Source organism: Ostrinia furnacalis, unplaced genomic scaffold (assembly GCF_004193835.3).
Source record: "Ostrinia furnacalis isolate ACB-3 unplaced genomic scaffold, ASM419383v2 OfSCF5055, whole genome shotgun sequence".
NCBI classification, from domain to species: Eukaryota; Metazoa; Arthropoda; class Insecta; order Lepidoptera; family Crambidae; genus Ostrinia; species Ostrinia furnacalis.
In genome coordinates, this window is record NW_021135294.1 from 95,189 (window position 1) to 119,438 (window position 24,250).

The following is a 24,250-nucleotide window of genomic DNA, read 5'->3' on the forward strand; positions in this document are numbered from 1 at the left end:
CAGGAATTTTGTGTTCATAGGGCTCACTTAAAAATTAGGGATTGATGGTGAAAACGGGATTAAGTTATCTACTTCAAATTATATCTATGCCTTTAGCCACATCTCATAATATATCTGATTAATTTCATTGTAACCTACCTAAGTGTTTGACTTTCTCAATCCACCAATATTAGATGCGTGTATTCTTATAAAATTATATTCTTTGGATTTCTATCGAACGGAATTTATTCCAAAACCTTCCCAGTCCTGTGAAACCAAATGTAGCTTACTGACAGTAATTCTTATCAAGCTATCAAAATCTTTTCAGGAATAGGTAGGTAAAACTAACGGTTATTTAATTAATGTTTTTCTTCTACAAGGTTCCCTACGACTACATCCCAATAGGGCGCCGGAGCCATGTTGAAACGGAGTTGTCCCAGCACCCTTCTGACGTTAACCTGATCTACGAGAAGCTGTTCCCTTCGAGGAGGAAGTGGAGGGATGGCTTGGTTGTCTGATGACGAGTTTTTTGACAAATAAACCTTTGAATAATACCATTTCTAGTCTCCTTAGTTAGTTTTGCAGGGCAGTTGAATCGCACTTAGCCTCTTGATTGCCCAATGGCCCCATTGTGCGCAATATTTTATAGTCTTTTAAGAAGATAGGCTAAGTTACACTACCTAACTTTAACCGAAACTATAACTTTTTTTTATGCAAGACAAGGCAGGTATTTGACCGCAATCGCACCTGGTGTTAAGTGAGATGCAGTCTAGGATGGTAATATCTGTAGATGTTAAGTGCCTATTCACTCTCACTTTGAAAAGGCCCGGATTATAGTGTTCCGGAAAGACAGCAGGCAGCGAATTTCAGTCCCTAGCTGTTCGCATTTTAAAAGAGTATTTGTCTTTCGTGATTAACGTTAAACGTGGTTAAACCATTTAGTACTGTGACATCAATCTGATTTTTAGGAAAACTTTCATAATTCGATTTTACTAAGTCTCCTAAGAACATAATCTTTGGATATAAATAAAACAAGGTATCGACAGCAAGCACACTTCACACTTTAATAAATTACAATAACAAATAAAATATAACCAACTACATAAGCCAATCATTTAACACAGAAAATCCAGTAATATAAAAATAAAAGACAATTAATCTAAAAATAGGCAACATTATACAATTAAAATTTGAGTTAGTGGGATAACTAGTCTAAATTTACAAATCGGGCCAAGAAAAATGACGCCAAATAGTTTTCGTCGGGTATTCAGGGATTCATGCCAGGTCTGTGGTTGTAGGTAGCTAGATGGTGCTGAGGTTCACTGCGGTGCAAAGAGCTACGAGCATCTGAAAAATATTTTTTTATTTTTTGAAAGTTATTTGTGAAATTTATATTTGGGTAAGTAGTTACAACATAAATTAAATTTAGAAGACACAGCTTCACACAGTTTGTAGGTACAACCAAATTTTGAAAACAATAAATTTCGCCTGTTTTTGTACATTAGTGTGAATTACTTGCTCTGTGAAACCCGGGACAAACTTGGCATTCACTGGATGGGTTTTTATTGGCGGTCAAGCTGTAGATCCTGGCTATACAGAAGTTGTAGCGGAGGGAACGAGAAGGGAGTGGGAATAGTCAGAATAGTTGTTCTGTGAATCTCACCTTAGCCATTAATGTCCGTCGTGAGGATTTACTGACGCTATACTTGTGGGTGGAGTTACTGACGCTAATACGGGGGAGGGCACGGGAGCAGCTAACTCCGCGTAGTGAACCACTAGTTTTAAAAACGGATAGTTCGAAAGAGCGGGCTCTCTAACTTTAGTTTGCTCTGTGAATCTTCTTACTTTACCAACGGGGTTAGCAACAAGCTGAAATAGCACGGAGAACTGACGGCCGATGGGACAGCAAGGTTCTGGAGTGGGGGTCATGTACCAGCAAGCGCAACGTAGGACGTCCATGCACAAGACGACCTCATAATGGTAGCAGGAAGCACAATCTCGAAATCATTGGGGGAAGTCTATGTTCATCAGTGGACGTCCTGTGGTTGAAATGATGATGAATCTCACCTTAACCCTGTGTCCCTCANTCCAAATCATGAAAAGTACAGTTAAGAAAAGGGCAAACAATACTAGGGCGTCCCCCTCAAGCGACGATAACAGTGATGGAAATGCAGTAAATACTAGGGCGTACCCCCGAAGCGACGCTAATGTCATCAGAGCACCCGAGATATCACCCACGATGCGCATAGCGAGCTGGAACGTGGGCTCGATGACAGGACGCAGCTCAGAACTCAGCGAAGTATTACACCGAAGACGCATCAACATTTGTTGCATCCAGGAGACGAAATGGAAGGGGTCCAAATCGCGTAACATCGGGTATGATTACAAGCTGATTTATCATGGAACAAGGACGCAGAATGGAATCGGCATTATAGTAGACAAACACTTTCAAGATCGCGTAGTTGAGGTAAACAGAGTAAGCGAAAGACTAATGTCAATCAAACTTGCCCTGGACGATCAAACGTGCATGAACATCATAAGCGCATACGCTCCCCAGTCCGGAACCCCAAGTTCGGAAAAGGAATCTTTCTGGGAAGAAATAAGTGATCTGCTGCAGTCGATACCAAACTGTGAGTCGAAGTTCATCGGCGGCGACTTGAACGGTCACGTTGGTAAGACAACTACCACTTACCAGAGAATACATGGCAACTTCGGTTATGGTAAAATCAACCCGGAGGGAGAGAATATCCTTCAAATGGCACTGGCACACGATCTTGCAATTATTAATACTTTCTTCACGAAACCTGTAGAACATCTAATAACCTATAAGAGTGGTGGGGCATGCACTCAGATTGATTACATTCTAGCTGATAGAAAACAACTAAAGACATGCAAAGACTGCAAAGTCATACCCGGGGAACCTCTTACCTCACAACATAGAATATTAGTGGCAGAGTTTAAAATACCAAAAACATACAAAGTCAAGAAGGAGAAAATCATAAGAACACGTTGGTATAAATTGGAGGGTGAAGAAGGTCTCAGACTGTGTGAAGACATTGCACAACATCTCCAGGAGCAGCAGGATGATACAGCCGACGCAATGTGGAGAGATTTTCAATTATACTGTAATGAAAAAGCAAAACAACATCTGGGTGTATCTAAAGGTGCCATCAATAATAACAAAGATACTAGCTGGTGGAATGAAGAAGTGAGAGAAAAACTGGAGACCAAGAAAACACTCTTCAAACTATGGCAACAGACAAAAGACGATGTTGACCACCAGGCTTATAAAATAGCTAAGAAAATCGCAAAACGAGCCGTCGCACAGGCCAAGGCAACCGCCAGGGATGATTTCTATGCCAAACTTGAGACTGCCTCAAACGATAAAGAAATATTCAAGCTGGCGAAACGTAAACACCAAAGTGGTAGGGATACTGCCACAAACAAATTTATCAAAAACGAGCAAGGAAAACTGCTAACATCAAACGAAGACATCAGGGACCGTTGGAAAGAATACTACACAGAATTACTAAATGAGGTATTCCCTAGCGAGGCACTACAAGATATCCCTGCTACAGAAGGTCCTATCCCATGTATAGAGCCTGAAGAGGTAACTCTAGCAATCAAACGAATGGCAAATAACAAAGCCTCTGGCCCTGACGATGTCCCTGCTGAATTCTGGAAGCGAATGGGAGAGATCGGCGTGCTGTTCCTGACGAAACTATTCAACAAGTTCTTGGTCGATGGAATTCCCGATGAATGGCGAAAGAGCTTTCTCGTCCCTTTCTATAAAAATAAAGGCGATATAAGACTCTGCGGCAACTACAGAGCTATAAAGCTAATCTCGCATTCCTTCAAAATATGGGAAAGAGTCATTAATAAAAGGTTACTTGAAATAACTAGCGTTACTGAAAACCAATGCGGATTCGTCGCCGGTAGATCCACAACTGATGCCATACACTCGGTCAGAATACTAATGGAAAAGTACAGAGACAACAAGACAGACTTGCACATGATATTCATCGACCTAGAGAAAGCTTTCGACCGGGTACCGAGAGAATTAATCTGGCACGCGCTAAGGGCTCAGAGTGTGCCCGAGCATTACATAATGATTGTCAAAGATATGTACCACCAAGTATCAACCAAAGTGCGAAGTCCAGCCGGAACAAGCAAAGAATTTGGCGTGAAGGTTGGGGTGCACCAAGGCTCCGCACTCAGTCCTCTGCTGTTTAATGTTGTTATGAATCATCTCACCTCAAATCTGCAACGAGCGCCGCCATGGGACATCCTATATGCGGACGACGTCGTAATGATCAGTGAAGATGTGAACAACCTACAGCAGATTTTAGAAAAGTGGAGGGAAGCTCTGGAAACATCTGGTCTGCGAATAAGCAGAGAGAAGACCGAGTACATGCACTGCAACTTTAGTGGCGTCAACAGCAAACACACCATCTGTCTGCAGAACACCCAGCTAAAAGAAGTGGACCATTTCAAATACCTAGGGTCAGTCATCAGTAAAGATGGGTCGATAGACACTGATGTCACCCATCGCATAAATACTGGGTGGATGAAATGGAGAGAACTATCCGGCGTGCTATGCGATACCCGAATGCCCGTGCGCATAAAGGGACGAGTATACAGAGCAGCCGTCAGACCAGCCATGACATACGGATCCGAATGCTGGCCGCTCAAAAAGCAGTACGAAAACCAATTGCACTGCGCTGAGATGAAGATGCTCAGATGGGCAGGTGGTGTAACTAGGCTGGACCATGTAAGAAACACACACATAAGAGGCACCTTTAAAGTGAGACCTATCCCAGCTAAATTGCAGGAGAGCCGTTTGCGGTGGTACGGACACGTCATGAGGCGACCACCCGACCATATGACCAGAAAAGTGCTAGACATCCAAACTAAGCCCCGCGGACGAGGAAGACCCCGAATTACATGGATGTCTGTAATCAATAACGACCTCAAAGAAGCCCAAGTTAACAGTAAGACAACCCAGGACCGAGCCGCCTGGAGACGCATGACGCGGAGGGCCGACCCCAAATAAAATGGGAATGGGCCAGGCAAAGTAGTACAGATCGTCATAAATAGCGTTTATGTTATTCTGGTCTTTATACAATAATACTGTAAAGTTTTATCAAAATCTATTCAGTAGTTTTTGCGTGAAAGAGTAACAAACATCCAGACATCCACACAAACTTTCACATTTATAATATTAGTAAGAAGAAGTCCGTGTGAAGTCTTAGCAAAGCGCCACGCGACGTTCGTTATTTTCAGCCAAATGACGTCCACCGCTGGACTAAGGCCTCCTCCAAGGATCCTGCGCTGCCCGCATCTGTCTTATCTGTGCCCGCATCCACGTTCTTCCCGCGACCTTCCGCTGATCGTGGGTCAAAGAGAGGTGGGAATAGTTCCGTAATAATATCATACATTAAAATCATTATCCTTTCCTTTCCAGTGAGATATTGGCTAATCACATTATTTAATTAATAAAAATAATAAAAATACATACAAATGCTTTTTTTATTTTGTGCATTATTTGTACAAAAACAAACCTATAAGCTTAAATAGGTTAATAATAATAAAAAAACTGAAGACTGTATGGCATAATGCCTTTGCTTTTTCCTTAAAAAAAGTCAAATTGTCACTGTCATTGTCAAACAATCAAATTGTCAAAAAAATTACGAACGAATGTTGTTGGTTGTTTTGTGTTGGTCCGGATGTTTGTTTATTATTAAATTACTTAGATTAAAAAGAAGCTGCAATGCCAAAAGATTATTTTCCTTATAAATCTTGTCGTATCTGTCTGGTTAAAGACTCAAAGTATTCAAAATTTGTGACCTTTGACGATAGTGGAGGATGGCTAGCAATGTACGAGTTTTGTTTTGGTTTGACTGTAAGTAATTTTTCACATTATTTAGGTGTAGGATAAAAAAAATACTATTTTAGTGTGTATCACTAAAATACTTAGCTCGTTCGTCAAGAAGTTACTGATATTTGAAATTGTGAGTTCAAGTAATTTAGGTTATAATAAATAACCTTCAAATTCTTATAGATTTGTGTAATAACTTTTTATATGGGTATTCTTCTTATTCTAACAAATGAAAACAATTAATTACAATACTCTCAAAAGTGTGTAAAATAAAGCAGAATACATTACAAATGTACCATATTATTCTCTGCGAGATTTAGTGTGTAAGATGGGCATGGCGTATACATTGTGCATCTACTAAATATGGGTGCTTCTTCTTAAAGTATAGTATTTGCAATAATGACAGTATCAAGTGCAAAAATATTTTCTTTTGTTTTTAATGATTACCTTAACTTGTGAACTTAATTCATGGTATCCAATTTTGGGTTATTTATGTGTGTTACTATTGATGAATGACTTAAACTTACCTACCTTACTTTACTCACAAATGACATAGAGACAGTTTTCTTTCCAAGTAGACTTTTCATCAAACAATACAGTAAGTAGGTATTCAATATCTAAAAATATTCATGCATGATAATATAATAAACCATGATAGTCTGTTTTGTTACAATCTAATTTAATAATTTGTTTTAGATATCTACCGAGGATGTACCCCGGATACTATGTAATTCTTGTGCTGGTAAAATGAAAGATTTTAACACATTCAAACTACAAGCCCAAAAATCTGATAAATTGTGGAAAACAATAGCTAATATTACACCAGGGAGTGTGGTAAGCTCAATCACCTATTTTCTTTGATGTAAAGTGCTGGGAACACCACAGAAAAAGTAAATCATGTATGCAAAGATGATGGTATGTTATATTTTTACTGAAACAAAAAAAAACTATTCGTCAAAAACAGGTTGTCCTATTAAGTTCTGTCCGTTTCCATTAAAAATATGCGAATATCTTTTGACAAGTTATAATTTTCGCAAAAATGTTTAGATATACAGCAATTTCATACTTCAACTCCTAATATTAACATTATTTTCAAACATTACAGTTGATTAAAATGCACTCCCAGTGTTTCATTAATTCCATTTTCGGACATTGATTTAAATCAGTGATTTTTATTTAAAAAATCATGCAATAAAAATTAAATGCAACCCTGCCTATTTTTTTTATCCGTGGACTTTTAATCGGACAAGCAAAAAGGTGCCAATACCAAAAGTACGGAGACTACAAGTTTGCTTGCAGACATTAGTGAGAAACTACCAGCACTTGCTATAAAAATATATTATTGTCTGAATATTAAAAAAAATTTTTGTCTTTAAAACTGAAAGGCTTGTTTTTATCTTTTTAGTTCATTTTTACGCAGTTGGGTTTTTGTTTTTGAATGTATTACATAACATCAACTTGCCATAAATGCACCCACTAGTAAAATCATTTAAATTATTATTTTAGATAGAGAATTGTCAACAAGATGTTGAGAACAAATCTAGCTTATTACCTATACAAGAAGAATGTGAGGAAGTAAATTTAATTTCTTCTGATAGTGATGTTTGGCCTGAAGATGACAAGGAATCATGTGAAATTTTAATAGTAAAGAAAGAAGAAAAACCTGCTAATGGGGTTCAGTCGGAAACGGATAGTGACTATGACCTTACAGAACTTGAGAAATTTGAAATTTTGGAAGAAGAAAACCCTGCTAATGGGGTTCAGTCGGAAACGGATAGTGACTTTGACCTTACAGAATTTGAGAAATTTGAAATTTTGGAAGAAACGAACAATTTGGAAGAAATCAAAAATGACGATAAAAAAAATAAAGTGTATACGTGTCCAAAATGTAACATGCAGTACAGTGAGTTAAACACACTATTTAATTATTTTAACAGATATAATTTCTTTGAGACTAATCTATTGTTAATTGAATTTAAAGCCATTTTAGGTTACAAGAAAAAAAAACTTTTTTTTTACATTTACTACTCGCAATAGAGCTTGTTACAGAAACATGTATTTTAAGTGAAAATACGTTTGTAAGTAGGTAGGTACTAATAACTAACGTGTTTCTGTTACAAGTTTTACATGCAGCATACACAATATACTACATAGTACCCGCAATGTTGGCAAACAAGGCGAGTTGCTTGTCTATAAAAATATATTTTCAGTACATACAATTAAAATTGAGTGTTATGGGTGGAACAAAGTAGTTTAAATTTTTACATTTTCAGAACGGTTGAAATTCTATAAGAAGCATTTGAAGAAACCTGATTGCAAAGATGTACCAGTACCGAAAAAAGTGGAACAAAAAGAGTTATATTGTGGTAAGTTGTAATTTACTAGCTTTTGCCTGTGGCTTCATTTGAGTCGGTTAAAACAGTTTTTTTATTAGATATTACCTTCATCATCTTCATCACATCAGCCGTAGGATGTCCACTGCTGAACATAGGCCTCCCCCAATGCTTTCCATTTTGCCCGGTTGGTAGCGATCTGCCTCCAGCGCCTTCTTTCTAACTTTACGATGTCGTCGGTCTACCTTGTGGGTAGTCATCCCATCGCTGCGTTTTCCGGTACGCGGCCTCCACTCCAGAACTATGCTGCCCCATCGGATATCAGTTCTACATACTATGTGCCCTGCCGATTGCTACTTCAGCTTGCTAATCCGTCGGGCTATGTCACCGAGATTTTACCTTGTATGTGATTAAAATAGATGATGCGCAGTGGACGTCCTATGGCTAAAATCATGATGATGATGAAGACACCACAATTCATGGCTTGTATGCGTCGTCAATTTGATAAAATGCGGAAAATTATCCATATAATTTATTTCAGGATTATGCGAAACGTGGTGTCCAGATTCTGAATCACTAAATAAACATATAAATGAACATAGCACCAAAGATGATTTATCTTGCGGCTTGTGTGATTACATTGGAAGAGATTTCGCTGATATGGAGACGCACAGGTATAAAAAACAAGCTAAATATGCCTGTGTTATGAGTGTTCGTTACCTTTCAGTAACATGAAATAATCGAATTGCCTGAGGCGCGAATCGAACCCTTCGTTTGCCTCTGCCACCTACGTAATAATAAAGAGGCTCTTAAGTTAAAATATCGAGTGTTAATCTAAGTCATATTTTTCACTGAATCAATTTTGGCATAGAGACAGATGGAACCCAGGGGATATGTTATGGAAACAAAAGGGGTTGAGTCAATTAAAAATGTTTCTGACATGAGAAATGATGCATTCCCCATACTTTATACACGTTAGGGGGCGTCCATTAATTTTCCAAAATGCCTATTTGCAATGTAAATAACATAATCCATGCTTCGAAAATATTAGATTTTATAAAAAAAACCCGACCTGCGTAAAAAAATTAAGTGAAATGATAAAACAAAACAACTTAGGCCCAGTTTTTTACTTTTAGTACAATTTTTAATTATTAGTTTACATTTTGTTAATATTTAAGCATTGGTAGCAAACTGCGGATTTAAAAACTGGGCCTGTGTTCACAAATGCAGACGGAGAATTTACTCTGTTTGTTGTGGAAAAAAATTACGTAATATTTCTCTACACCCCCCCTTTCCCCCACATGAGATTAAGTGAGGATTTTCTGGACCCCCTCCCCCACCCCTAAAAGTCTCACGTAATTAATGGACGCCCCCTATCTAAGTACCTACATTTTTGGTGTTTTTGAGTGCGTTTCATGCGTTAAATATTGTTAGTCTTTAATTCTGCGTAGCCACGGAAAGAATCCTCTATAAAGGGGTCGCNTGGCTTGTATGTTTCGTCAATTTGGTAAAATACGGGAAATTATCCATATAATTTATTTCAGGATTATGCGAAACGTGGTGTCCAGATTCTGAATCACTAAATAAACATATAAATGAACATAGCACCAAGGATGATTTATCTTGCGGCTTGTGTGATTACGTTGGCAGAGATTTTGCTGATATGGAGACGCACAGGTATAAAAAACTAGCTAAAATGCCTGTGTTTTTTTTTTATTTTTATGCTAGACAAGGCAGGTATTTGACCGCAATCGCACCTGGTGTTAAGTGAGATGCAGTCTAGGATGGTACATATCTGCCCTGTAAGTGCCTATTCACTCTCGCCTTGAAAACGCCCGGATTATAGTGTTCAGGAAATACAGCAGCAGGCAGCGAATTCCAGCTGGTGGTGTGTGGTTATGAGTGTTCGTCACCTTTTTTTAAGTAATATGAAATAATCGAATTGCCTAAGGCGCGAATCGAACCCTTTGTTTGCCTCTGCCACCTAAGCTAAATAATAAAGAGGCTCTTAAGTTAAAATATCGAGTGTTAATCTAAGTCACATTTTTCACTGAATGAATTTTGGCATAGAGATAGATGGTACGTAATAATAAAGAGGCTCTTAAGTTAAAATATCGAGTGTTAATGTAAGTCACATTTTTCACTGAATGAATTTTGGCATAGAGATAGATGGTACGTAATAATAAAGAGGCTCTTTAGTTAAAATATCGAGTGTTAATCTAAGTCACATTTTTCACTGAATGAATTTTGGCATAGAGATGGAACCCAGGAGACATGTTATGGAAACAAAAGGGGTTGAGTCGATTAAAAATGTTTCTGACATGAGAAATGATGCATTTGCCATACTTTATACACATAATCTAAGTACCTACATTTTTGGTGTTTTTGAGTGCGTTTCATGCGATAAATATTGTTAGTCTTTAATTCTTCGTAGCGGCGAAAAGAATCCTCTATAAAGGGGTCGCGAGAGGTCGTAAAAATTACCTCAGTAAAAAAAACAGTGAAGTTTTAAAGATAGATTCCGAAATCTAACTATGTAAATGTACACAAATGTATGGATTGAAGAATTCGGTCCCTACAACATCTTTATAACATTATAAAATGCACGAAAAAGAAAAGCGAACGGTCGGGGTGTCGCAAAATATTTTTTCATACTAAGGGGTCGTGTTCTGAAAAAGGTTGAAAAACACTGCCCTAAGAAATCCGTGCCCGCACTGGAATTAAATTCGCTGATATTTTTTCTTAAAGCTAGTAATTTTTGGTGCCCCCCAAGACGTGTACTACGAGTAATTGTTTAAATTGCATTATGGTTAATTTGTGGTTATTTATAATCACTAATAAGCAAGTTTGTTTTAGATTTAGTCACCAGCGAAAAGATGGTCCTAGATCGTATATTTGCCACTTATGTGGCAAATTGCATTGTGCTCTCCTAGTTCTCCAGTTTCACTACAGGACAGTGCACCTGAACAAAACGAACGGTGGTTGGTGTTCTTATTGCAATAAGGAATTCCGCACATACATAAAGTGGAGGGACCATGAGAGACACCACAGATCTTCAAAATACATCTGTGATCACTGTGGGAAAACGTAAGTAAAATAATATTTTACAGTCAAAACTCATAATCGGTCGAAACAACTTTTGACTGCAAAAATCAGTTAAGTGGTTTTGGTCGATGCCATTATCACTTTAAACCGGGGTCGGAAAAAAAAACATGATTTTTTATTTTAATCAAGAAATCAGATTTTTTTTAAATCGTGATTATTTTTATTTATATACAGGGTGTTAGGTAAATGGGTATATGAGTCGACACTAGCTCATGTTAACATGGGCATATAAATGGTATGGTGAAGTCAGAAAATTGATATCTTCGTTTTAATTATTTTAATTTTCATACAAATCGGATTTTATAAAATTTATTTTGTCTGAAAATTTAAAATATTTTTTTTTATTAGATTTTGCAGAAAAATATTTTTTTTAGTTCTAAATTCAAACGGCGATTTAATACTTTAACACCTAATATTAACATTGCTATCGAACATTACAGTTGATTAATATGCACTCCCAGCGTTTCACTAATCCATTTTAGGAATTGATTTAAGTCAGGGATTTTTATTTAAACAACTGCGTGTCGTGCCACGCGCAGTGTAGGGTTCCGTAGTAGTCCGTGTTAACACAAATTATATTACAGAAGCAAGAAATTACTTCATCTAAAGTCACTTTTAATATTTTCTTCTAAGGAATTTTTAGTAGGTATGAAAATTTATAATACATGTGACTTAAACCTTAAACCAGCTCGGGCGTTTCTATGAAGATGACCTAATCATTTGTATTTACTCTGCTTAAACTACTATTACTCTTAAACAAACTGTTCTATCTATCTTAACCGTTATAGTTTTCCTGGAAAGTTCATAAAAAGTACTATTATTATCACCACTATCACTCACTCCTACACTGACGGGCAGTACCTACCTCTGGTAGTCAGTGTAGGAGTGAGTGATAGTGGTGATAATCTTCAGGGTTGCATCTTTGCATGGGTTACGCCAACACATGCAATGATGCAACCCTGAAGTTTTAACGGATTTTACCAGTCATAATTAACTTTTAAAAAAATAAATCCGACTTCAAATGCGTGAACACAAAAAAAACTAAAAATTAAAAATATTGCGTATAAAAAAGTTCAAGTTTTTATTTTTAAACTTCATTACTGCTTATCTCTCCCCTGCCTTGAAAGCGAATATTGATTAATTTTGATACGTTTGTTCCAGATTCTTATATAGGGCTACGATAATAACTCATTTGCAAGATATTGGTAATGAAAATGCCTATATTTGCGATGTTTGTGGAAAAGGATTTAAACGGGCTAGAGCCCTTAAGGTACGTTCAGACAGAAGGTTTAAAATTTGTATAATTGGGTTGATTATTTTTATCTGACTATAGCATAACGCATTATACGCAGAGTAATATTTATAGTAAATATTAATGAGTGATTCATGCGGATATTAAGTATGAACCGATCTTAAAAGTGAATTACTTCATAAAAATTCAATTATTGGTTACCTATAGCCTAGACATACTGTACCTAAGTTGATAATTTTCATAAAAGGCACCAAATGGCAATGCCAGATTTTGTATGGAAGGTGGCGTCTTTTTTTTTTCGCGCGGCCATCGACCAAACTTTGTTTTTTGATTACAAAATAGTGTAATAAACCAAACTTACTATGACATGTATACCTCTAAACTCAGTCTGAACTGAGTTACGAGCGTTAGAAGTTTGATGATTTACATACTAGATTTGCTTTTTGCGCGAAAGTTTTGTAAGAAATTGCAACAAAATATTGCGCTATTTTTTTATTGCGCTGATTCTGCTCCACACTGATGCCTGGAGCCTTTAATGGATGGTATTGTTTGTTTAAACATACAATGTCACTATTTTGTTGCAATTTATTACAAAACTTGCGCGCAAAAAGCAAATCTAGTATGTAAATCATCAAACTTCTAACGCTCGTAACTCAGTTCAGACTGAGTTTAGAGGTATACATGTCGTAGTAAGTTTGGTTTATTATACTATTTTGTAATCAAAAAACAAGGTTTGGTCGATGGCCGCGCGAAAAAAAAAAGACGCCAATTTCCGGCATTGTCTTTATGATTAACTTTCTCTATCGCAGCTCCACCAAGAGACCATGCACGACACAGTTCAAGCCACGTGTGCACACTGTAACAAAGTGTTCAGAAACCAGAAGCACGTCGACTTACACATGGTCAAATTGTCCAAGCAAAAATCGCACCAATGCCACGTCTGCTCCAAGTTGTTCTTCACACCTTTCCATTTGAAGAGGCACATGGCTTGGCATTTCGACGATAGGCCGTACAAATGCGAAATTTGCGACGCTTCTTACAAAGTTAAAAACCAGTTGACGATCCATATGCGCAAACACAGCGGGTTCATGCCGCACAAGTGCACAATTTGCCCCAAAGAGTTTGCGACGACGCCGCAATTAAGAGTGCATCTGTCTGTGCACTCGGGGATGAGGCGGCACAAATGCCCGTATTGCGAAAGGAGTTTCCACAACCGAAAGGATTTGGTGCTGCATTGCGATAAACGTCATTATGTGTCGGACTTCCAAATAAGCGGCGAGATGAAAGATGTAGAAAGCTAACATAGATAGTTACAGTTAATTGTTTCAGTATTTTTTTGCTCTATTTATTTGATACTAATATCATAAATGTAAACGACACTATATGTCGCACAAGTGCACAATTTGCCCCAAAGAGTTTGCGACGACGGTGCAATTGAGAGTGCATCTGTCTGTGCACTCGGGGATGAGGCGGCACAAATGCCCGTATTGCGAAAGGAGTTTCCACAACAGAAAGGATTTGGTGCTGCATTGCGATAAACGTCATTATGTGTCGGACTTCAAAATAAGCGTACAAAAAAAAGATATAGAAAGCTAACTGAAGATAGTTACAGGTAAATGTTTCGGTAATTATTTCCTTTATTTCATCATTTCAGCCACAGGACGTCCACTGCTGAACATAGGCCTCCCCCAATGACTTCCACATCGCACGGTTGGTAGCGGCCTGCATCCAGCGCCTTCCCGCTACCTTTATCAGGTCATCGGTCCACCTTGTGGGTGGACGTCCCACGCTGCGTTTTCTGGTACGTGGCCTCCATTCCAGAACCTTGCTGCCTTTATTTATTTGATAGTTAATTTCATAAATATTAACTACACTTTGTACCAATATCTCTAGAATCAGTTTTTGGTTTTATGTGATACTCTTATCTACAAACTTTTGTTTAAACAGCTTGTAAGTTATTTGTAAGTTATCGTAATGATACAAAGAAAATTACCGTTTAGTAAATAATTATCTTTAACCTTATTGTATGGACTATAGTGTCTGAAATAAATCTATTGATTTGATTTGATTTAAAATTAAAATTCATTGTCTTTTAATAATAAAATTGTATTATTTAGTCATCCCGAACGGCTTCATTCAATTTCTAGACAGACGCAAAATATATTCTAAAAATGATAATAATAATATTCTTGTCATAATAACATCGTAAAGGTAGCAGGGAAGCGCTGGACGCAGGCTGCTACCAATCGATCAACATGGAAAGCATTAGGGNATTAATTATTATTATTATTATTGTTATCGCGCCATTTTATCGATTTTACGCGATAAGCCCATACATTTGTCGTCTAAAATCGTCGATAAGATCCAAACCCAGCTGGTGCCTAACCCGTCTGCCTAGCGTGAGGAGTTAGAATTAGAAAGAGACGTTCTTCCTGCAGTGGAGACTAAATGACCAGACGACGATGATCCTACTAATATTATAAATGGGAAAGTTTGGATGTCTGGATGTTTGTTACCTACTCTTTCACGCAAAAACTACTGAACGGTTTTGATGAAAACTTTACAGTATTATTGTTTATAGCCCAGAAACTAAATTTCACGCGGGTGAGGCCGCGGGCAAAAGCTAGTGTATAATAAGGAAATACACTTCATGCTTATGAGCAAGCAGAAAATTTATATACTANCTATACTAATATTAAAAATGCATTAGAGCATCAACAGGTTAGTTTATAGGAGAGATTCTAATGGAAAGTCATAAATTCAGCTTTGTTCAGCATTACTGGGAAGTTTACTAGGTCAACTGAAAAAATGCTCGCCACGTGTGAAAATTCGTTTTAAAATTCTCACTCTTTGTAGGGTTGTCGTGTTTTTCATATTATTAGAGGCGAACCGTTTTGTAAACTAAGTGGAATGTTTTAATGGGGAAACACGAACTTAGTTAACACTTCTTGTAGAACTGCTGGCTGCTAAGCTATAAAGTAGTTAAATGAAATTCTGCCTAACATATACATTTTCTATTTTGCATAAAAAGTTATATGATAATGGAAGACAGACGTCGAAACGATGAAAAAAGTTCTTAGTGGTAATGAGTAATGCATTTTTTCATCATTCATTCATAATTTTACTCCATAAATCATTTTCTCTTATCGGTGGAGCAATTTCCACTCATTCTTGGGTTCAGCCAGCACCTTCAACTTCCGTCATGACATTACTTTCAACATCTTAAATAGAAAAAAATGTAGTATTGACAACCCTGTCATCCCGTGCATTATTGTAGGTACTTGCCTTCGCACTCTACTAATGGTGATCAAGCCCTTTTGTGATACCCGAGTGCGCGGGTCAATCGTGACTTTTCATTATATCGCTGCAATCGTTGTTCTAACTCAATGGTGTGTGCTTAATGCACATTGTCACAGTCATTCTGTAAATTATTCGTAGTCTAAAGTCTTGCATCATTTTGCAGTCTTTTCAGTCAAGACAGCTATGAATTTGTATTGTGTATTAAACAATTCATCTTAGTTTTACTGTCTGGGATGATGATGACTGCATTAATGTAGCTTTTGTTTTGTCTACGATTGATAATAATAGTACAACCCAAATAGCAAAATCTGGTACTATAACAGACCTGGGAACGTTTTGTGAAGTCTCTATGTAATCAAATAAGCACTTACAACTTTCTTTCCTTATCACGCAAAAGCTACTGAAGAGATTTTTTTAACTTATACCAGAAACTCGCGAGCTAAAAATGTATATATATATCTTTATTTATTTATTTAATTAACAACAATCATATCTCTGGGGCAGGAAAGTTCTTGAGTGGCGACCACGAGCCGGAAGACGTAGCGTGGGCAGGCCTCCCACTAGGTGGACCGACGATCTGGTGAAGGTCGTGGGAGGTACCTGGATGCGAGCGGCGCAGGACCGGTCTTTGTGGAAATCCTTGGGGGAGGCCTTTGTCCAGCAGTGGACGTCTTGCGGCTGGAACGAAACGAAACGAATCATATCTCTAACATTATACTCGTAGGTTACCCTAATGCGATATAGTAGATTAATTAATCTATGTGTTGGTCCTAGAAAGAGGCCACTTTACTGTGATTATATTGATAACTAGCTTTCCGCCCGCGGCTTCGCCCGCGTGGAATTTTGTCTGTCACAGAAAAACTTTATCGCGCGCGTCCCTGTTTCAAAAACCGGGATAAAAACTATCCTTTGTTCTTTCCCGGGACTCAAACTATCTCTATGCCAAATTTCATCAAAATCGGTTGCGAGGTTTAAGCGGGAAAGCGTAACAGACAGACAGACAGACAGACAGACAGACAGACAGACAGAGTTACTTTCGCATTTATAATATTAGTTGGGATGTAATACATAATCGAGAGCGTACTGCCATCGGCTGTCGGATATTCGAACCATTCGCCTGCTTATGGCAATTTAAGCTTTATAATCCACTGGATTGTGTCCCTCGTTACTCCACGGATATGTTCGGTGGATTCAAATAAGCGGAAAATTATGATTAATATTCTTCTTTATACGTCCCGTTATTTGTCGAATTCCCAATGTTGTTATTTAAACATCCGTGCAAGCAAAACGGAGCAGTAATGCGGCAAAATGATTAATTATTGATTAATGGAAATACAGCCGAGTGTCGCCCACACAAATTATAGATTGACCAAAATACCATCCCAGGTGTGATATTAGTTTTATACCTGCGTGATTTCAGGATAGTTAAGAGATCTTTTATACCTAAGAAGTCAAAATTAAATATTAATGTTGGTGTATAGTTCTTGCAACTCACAAAGGCGAGTGAGCTTTACTTGTGTGTGTACGTGTACATGCACATAACGATAGTGGAATGTCTATCAAAACTTTTATTAAAAAACGAACAGTAGCAAGCCACCAAACATGTAAAGCTCACTCGCCTTCGTGAATTGCAACAACTATATATTGCAATAACTATAATACAAGAAAATATGATTTATTAATTTAGAACTTACATGCACATAACACTGTACAAAAGGCGGACTTAATGCCAGTTGGCATTCTCTTCCAGTCAACCTTAGGGCCAAACTAACAGTTGTTTTTCAGTTTATGAGGGACCTGAAAATTAATATTACATAGTACCTACATACCTACTTATTAAAGTAAACCCAATCATGGCTTTTAGAGAATTCGATCACCATCTCAATCATAATTCATGGCATCAAACATGCGAAACCAATCCGGTACAGTCGATGTCGTCATTACTTCCGGGACCACTTGTGTCGTAGTTCCGTGCATTGGAACCGAAAGTACGCACCTAACGGTAACGGAATAACCGATTGGCCGACACACTGCTACGAGAGTTCGTAGCTACGATCTCGTAGTCGTGTTTAGGTGTAGAGCACTTAACACGTAGGCGGCCATGACAGTCACCGGTGACTGACAAACATGCAACCTATTCGGGCCATGTCAGTCACTGGAGCCTGACACTGAAGCATCTAAATCAAACGACCGCAGTAGGCCGCCTGGCACGTTTAATGCGTTACTTCCTATTTTAAATGACTGACGTGGCCCCCAACAAAGTATGTTCAGCATGGCCTGCAACTCTTGTACCTAAATAAAAATTAACACAGGTTTGAATGAAAATTTTAGTAAAAACACGACAAATATTTGAAATTCTTAATAAAATCACAAGTTTACGATATATTTCGGAATAATTTATTAAGCATAATTATTAAAATTATTATTTGTGTAAAAAATTGAAACATTATAGACAAAAATTAGGCTGATTAGGGCTTTGAAGAGAGTAAGTTATAACTTGCTGTCTTTCTCGACTTTACACGACCGAAATTTGACAGTTGACCGACAGCAACCGGACAGAGCGATAGTATTCACGAGGGCTAAAGCGAGAAAAGCGATGCGACACGGTAGTTCCCGCCAAAACGCAGAAACGTGATTTTGTTGTGCCTGACAAAATGCTTGACATGGCGCTGTGACTGAAATTTATACCATTCGGGCCGCGTCAGGCACGGGTGGCTGACAGTTTTTTTTATGGGTATAATATGTCAATATAAATAGTAAAAAAATATTTTTTAACAATAACTATTCATTTCAAGCCATTACACATCGATTAGCAAAAAATTCAATTTTGGCGAATTAGTAAATTTAAAAAAAACTTTTTTAAAAACAAGCTTTAATTCTGATATGCAGTTGTACTAAAACGAAAAAAATAATTGTATGCAAGGTTCAAATAATTTCGAAAGCTTGTATCGCGCATGGATTTTATTCCCCTTATAATTATTCTGTTTGCGCTACAAGCTTTCGAAATTATTTGAACCTTGCATACAATTATTTTTTTCGTTTTAGTACAACTGCATATCAGAATTAAAGCTTGTTTTTAAAAAAGTTTTTTTTACTATAATTTTATTTTACACTTTTTAGTTGTATCACAATCTCAGGGCGCTGGTGATCATTTAACACTAAAGTGCTCGAGAAGACGAATCCAACGAACCCAAATTTGATAAGTTTCCGCCTTTTCGTTTAGGAGTTCCTATGGCCACCTCCTGACTCCATAATCAGACCAGCTCAATGGTACCATAACATTGCATTGTCATCGTAGTTACATAAGTATACCAAATTTCAGCTCAATCGGTTGAGGAGAACTGGTCTTAAATTCAGTTGCAAGATTTGTCCCACACATACTAACAAGTGAAGTCAATATAAAGCTTGTAATAACAAAAAATAAAAGTACACCATTTCACAGGTCTACGCTAAAATTTCCTACAAAACCGGTAACATTTGATTCGAACGCATGCCAAAATTCAAATTAGGAATGTAAGTTTAATTCTTTTTGAACAGTTGGCAGTAACGGAGCAGCTGAATCCTACCGCAGCGCCTACACGCTCCCTGATTGCGCCACTGGCCGTTTTATAGGGATGTAGAATATACTCTATCGAATCGATAAACAAGCAACGCTGTTTATTGATAGCCCTGTCGATAGTTTCTTCGAAAGCTGTCAGTTATACAGGGTGTTAGGTAAATGGGTATATGAGCCGACACTAGCCCATGTTAACATAAATGCATATAAATGGTATGGTGAAGTCAGAAAATTTATATCATCATTTTAATTATTTTAATTTTCATACCAATCTGATTTTATAAATTTTATTTTGTATGAACATTTAAAAAATGTAAATTATGATATCAAATTTCTGACTTCACCATACCGTTTATATGCATATGTTAACATGGGCTAGTGTCGGCTCATATACCCATTTACCTAACACCTTGTATAACGTTATAATGTGCCGTTGCCGTGTCCGGTGTCACAAAATGTTAATATTTGGGTTTAAAAGTAAAAAAAAAGCTTTAATGTAGCTTTTTCAATTGAAAACCACACCTTGAAAAGTGATATTTGTCAAGTATGGAGTAAAAGAACATCACCCTTATTCTAGCGCAGTCGGGTAAAAACAGTCGCATATGGGCTAGCTGATGATAAGAAATACTCTCTCTCAGAAATACTCATTGTCATCTGTATTACTGGATAGGTACACGTTTAAATGTATTTTAGCATTAATTGTAGCTAACTAATATCATTTTAGCATTTTCAAGTTATATCACCATTATATCGACTAGAGTAACAACACTACGTCCAACCCAGAGTAAAATAATGTCACCGCTCATTCCACGCTGTATGCCACCGTCTGTCTTATTGCTTACAAAATAAAGGCCACTTCCACGTGTCAAGTGACCGCACGTGACCTACTAAACTCGGTGGGATGAAAGAAGGGGGTAATAACATCTTCCCTACAATAACAGGGACGAGGAGGCCCTGATTTTTGCAGACTTCGTTTTCTGGATTATGTTATTTTTTCACAGGTTTTGGAAAGTTTTTAGAGTTATACCTACTTAGTTATTCTCTTCTAAATGCGGTAGAAGTACACAGCGAGATACTTACACACAAATAGGTAGGTACTAGTAGAAACTTCAGACAGATTAGTTGTACAAAGGCTTGTTGTAGACTTGAATAATATTATAAACTAGCTAACCCGGCGAACTTCGTACCGCCTTAGCGTAGAGATTTTCTTAATATTTTTTTCCGTAAGAACCATCCTTGGACTTCCACAAACATTTAAAAAAAAGAATTATCGAAATCGGTTCAGCCGTTCACACGTGATGCCGTGACAACGCGAAACGGGTTTCATTTTTATATATATAGATCACTCCACGCATTTGATACGTCTTAATAGGCACGAAGACGAGTACAAAATTATGTAAGTACCTATGTATAATGGGAAAATAGCTCTGTCAATTTTCTATTAATTAGCTTTGCAGTAAAACTATATTCAATGTTTTTTGTTTAATTTCATCAGCATTACAAAACACCAAACGACACAAAAAGCTCATACTTTGCTTTCGTACTCGAAAAATTCCTATCGTGCATCAACAAAGTTGGTACCGCTCGAAACCGTCCGACACTTCCCGAGGTGGCGTGGCGTGGCCGTTTGAAATTGTTGGTTCAACAAAGTACTGAGAGTGCGAGTGCATGTACAGTCAGCGTCAAATAGTTCGTGCCACTCAAAGTAGTCAAAAAGTTTGCAACTCGTCTTTGTTACAATTGGAATAAGGTTGTGTTAAAATTTTTGGCCACTTTGGGTGTCACGAACTATTGACGCTGACTGTACAGATGACAGCATATAAAAGTATACATTTTTGTTGCAAAATCAATCCTAAAACAACAGAAAAGATTCCACGGTGTTTAGCTTAACGTGTACACATAGATGTATGGAGCGCGAGCTGAAGTTAAATGGACAAAATCAAAAGTAACACAAAGTATCAAAGCGTACATGAACAAAAATGTTGTTCACGAAACTCTTTATAGGGCTCCATACCCACCCATAGGGTGCTAAAGGGATCCAATTACTTATTATTTATTCGTCTGTCTGCCTATAGCAAAAAAGAACTAAAAAAGTTGTGAGATCGAATGTATGTTACATGATGATGATGGCATAAATTCATGTTTTAGGCACATGCCAATTTGGTATCGCCACGCAGTTCGTTCTATGTAGACTGTGCTTTTTCATGCCGTACGATCTACGCCTAACCAAGCATGTGCACGTGGTCTAAGGGTCAAGCAAGGAAGTTTATTAGGTACATCAGTCAAATAGGTAGCTCTTCTTCCTCAAATGGGAAAAGAATTTGGGAAAAATGCCTATCATTACTGTCACCTGTCGAAGTGAGAGTTCTAGAGTCCCTAATATAGAGCGCGTAACGTGAATTTTACGGGATTCAATATCTAGTGTTAGTAAATGTAACACGTAGGTAATCTAATGTATTCTATGCAAATTGATTTTAGGCGCTCAATATATAAAGGAAATTTTCTGAATAAGAATACAGAAATCTACATAATGAATTCAAATTATTTACACATAATACGCAGAACTGACGGCTGATGGGGCAGCAAGGTTCTGGAGGGGAGGCCACGTACCTATCGGAAAACACAGTCTAGGACCCACAATGTAGACCGATGACCTCATAATGGTAGCAGGAAGGCGCTGGATGCAGGCCGCTACTAACCGGACGATGTGGAAGTAATTGAGGGAGGCCTATGTTCAGAAGTGGATGTCATGATGATGATGATAGGTTCCATCCTGCTTTCAGTATCTACCATCAACTAAAATCGTTGGTTTTCGTAATTAGATAAACCAAAAATATGCTACCAAGATATTTTTAGAACTTAAACGTTGCAAATCCCACACCTTTTGCCCGTAAAATTCCCACGGCCCACCCTTTAACAAACAGGTTTTATTTTGACGAGCGCCGGGGCGGCAAACGGCGCTTCTGGGTAAACACAGGCCTAAGCAATTATTCTTTTATCTGGCACGAATGTAATTGGTTTGCCATCGCTTTTAGGTTTATTAAATTCGGATTAATAGACCGTTCGCGTTTTGTGGTTCGAGTTAAGCCTTGTTGCGCGTTGCAGGGATTATTACCCGTGCCCGGTAATCTACCGATTTATTTTCCGATTGCCCGTTACAGCTTTTAAGTATTTATTTTGATTTTGGGAGATTAGTTATGTTAATACTTTTCCAGCATGCTAAGCTTTGTATTGGTCGGCAAAGAGACTTGAGGCCATCAGCATAAGCTTCTTCTTCTTTTCGTGTCGACAACAAACCTACACAGCGTCGGCCCAGAACTCTGCCAGAAGAATGGCGTTGTCAGTAGCCTTCATTAAATCTTCCTGCGTGCAGTTGTTTGGGCACGCAGGGTACGACATCATGTGCTTCGTCGACTGGGGAACAAAACCACACCTGCACTCCAAGTTTGAGCCATCCAAGAAACCTCAACTGAACATATTATCCTTACTGTGGCCGACCTGCGTCCGAAGTCTATTTACTTCCAGGCATAACATAACATAAGCTAACACCCGTATACATAGGTGAATACAATGAGGTCTTACAGTGCGCGTAGAGGGTGACACACGAACCAATCTCAGAGCTCTATTCAACGCTGTGCGTTCGATTTTCTGCCTCACTTAAGCAAGCATCGTTTGTGAATGCGGGCGATAGATTTGTAACTGTATACGCTGTCTGGACTGACGTCTTGCGTAGTCGGACTAACAAGCGCTGTCTGTCTCGCTTTCAGACAATAACAGGAGTTTTGTAGCTAGTGTATTCGATATTTGAACTTGAATGTGTCGTTTATGTTCTGTATTCAAATATTACAACAGTGTGAGTACGTGTTTGCCTCAATTTTTGTTGAGCGTCCTATACCAGCGATAAAAACATTTCATTTCTTTCCCAATTTTGTCATGTACGTATTTAGATTTAATAAACTGTATTTCGCAGTGGAGTTACAGAAATAGCTCTCCATCCATTTTATGTCGCTTTAACTTTGAAATAAAGCCTCTATGACCCAAAGTTAAGTCCTTGAATTTCATTGTGTGTCATAACTTAGGTAGAATATTATAAAGCGAATGTGCGCATCTCTTAAGCCATACTACGTTATATGAGGACATTTTAGTTACGTAAAAGTTCAATCTCTTTTTACGAGTAATTTATTATGATAGAAAGTCTTACTAAATAAAATATCCTTTCAGACTTCATTTATTATTATCTGGTCTTACAAGCGTTGTATGTAAGGTGAAAGAAAAAAGAATACGAATTACCTTTAGGCAGTATGAGAGAGGCGCTGGACGCAAGCCGCTACCAACCGGGCAACATGGAAAGCATTGGGGGAGGCCTATGTTCAGCAGTGGACGTTCTGTGGCTGAGATGATGATGATGATGAGTATGAGAGTGATTTAGAAGCTTCTATAAATCTCTAAGGTGTAGATATTAATTTCAACTTAGTAAACCTAATTACAGACAAGAAATATTAACTTAAATAATAAGTTATGTAAGGGTATTTCTTTTCATGTCACGGAACCCTTAACCAACTATAATAACGCCTCACCTTTGATTCTTGCAATAGTAATACCAATAAAAATATCCAGGAACCAACATAATCCGGTCCGTTTTAAGCAACTACTATCAGGGGCAAACATCTTTGGGGGACACTTGTTTTTGGAACCATCTCACCTTAATTGGAAGGATAATGTTTCTTTGAAATACCGTTGGATGTTGGAAAATGACCTAACGAATGTTAAGAGTGTAAATCGAATGTAAAGAAATGTCTATTTGAAATATTTCTAATTAGACTATAATACGGGCCTTTTCAGGGCGA

At 37.8% G+C, this 24,250-nt stretch overlaps 1 protein-coding gene across 1 annotated transcript; it reads left to right on the forward strand.

The window, feature by feature from the left end:
* The first annotated feature begins 5,671 nt into the window (after nucleotides 1–5,671).
* On the forward strand, nucleotides 5,672–13,903 carry LOC114360498 (zinc finger protein 675-like). The gene is made up of 8 exons (XM_028315220.1): nucleotides 5,672–5,881; nucleotides 6,554–6,691; nucleotides 7,364–7,760; nucleotides 8,131–8,223; nucleotides 8,732–8,864; nucleotides 11,047–11,277; nucleotides 12,457–12,565; nucleotides 13,357–13,903. The coding sequence occupies exons 1-8, from the start codon at nucleotides 5,750–5,752 to the stop codon at nucleotides 13,846–13,848; spliced, it is 1,725 nt and encodes a 574-aa protein (XP_028171021.1). The 5' UTR covers nucleotides 5,672–5,749; the 3' UTR covers nucleotides 13,849–13,903.
* The last annotated feature ends 10,347 nt before the right edge of the window (nucleotides 13,904–24,250 follow it).

Bases quoted from the DNA above. Each gene is read 5' to 3' on its own strand.
- LOC114360498 (XM_028315220.1), top strand. From the start codon at position 5,750: ATGCCAAAAGATTATTTTCCTTATAAATCTTGTCGTATCTGTCTGGTT. The intron at 6,692-7,363 runs GTAAGCTCAATC...TTATTATTTTAG, and splicing joins ATATTACACCAGGGAGTGTG to ATAGAGAATTGTCAACAAGA. The intron at 12,566-13,356 runs GTACGTTCAGAC...TCTCTATCGCAG, and splicing joins AACGGGCTAGAGCCCTTAAG to CTCCACCAAGAGACCATGCA.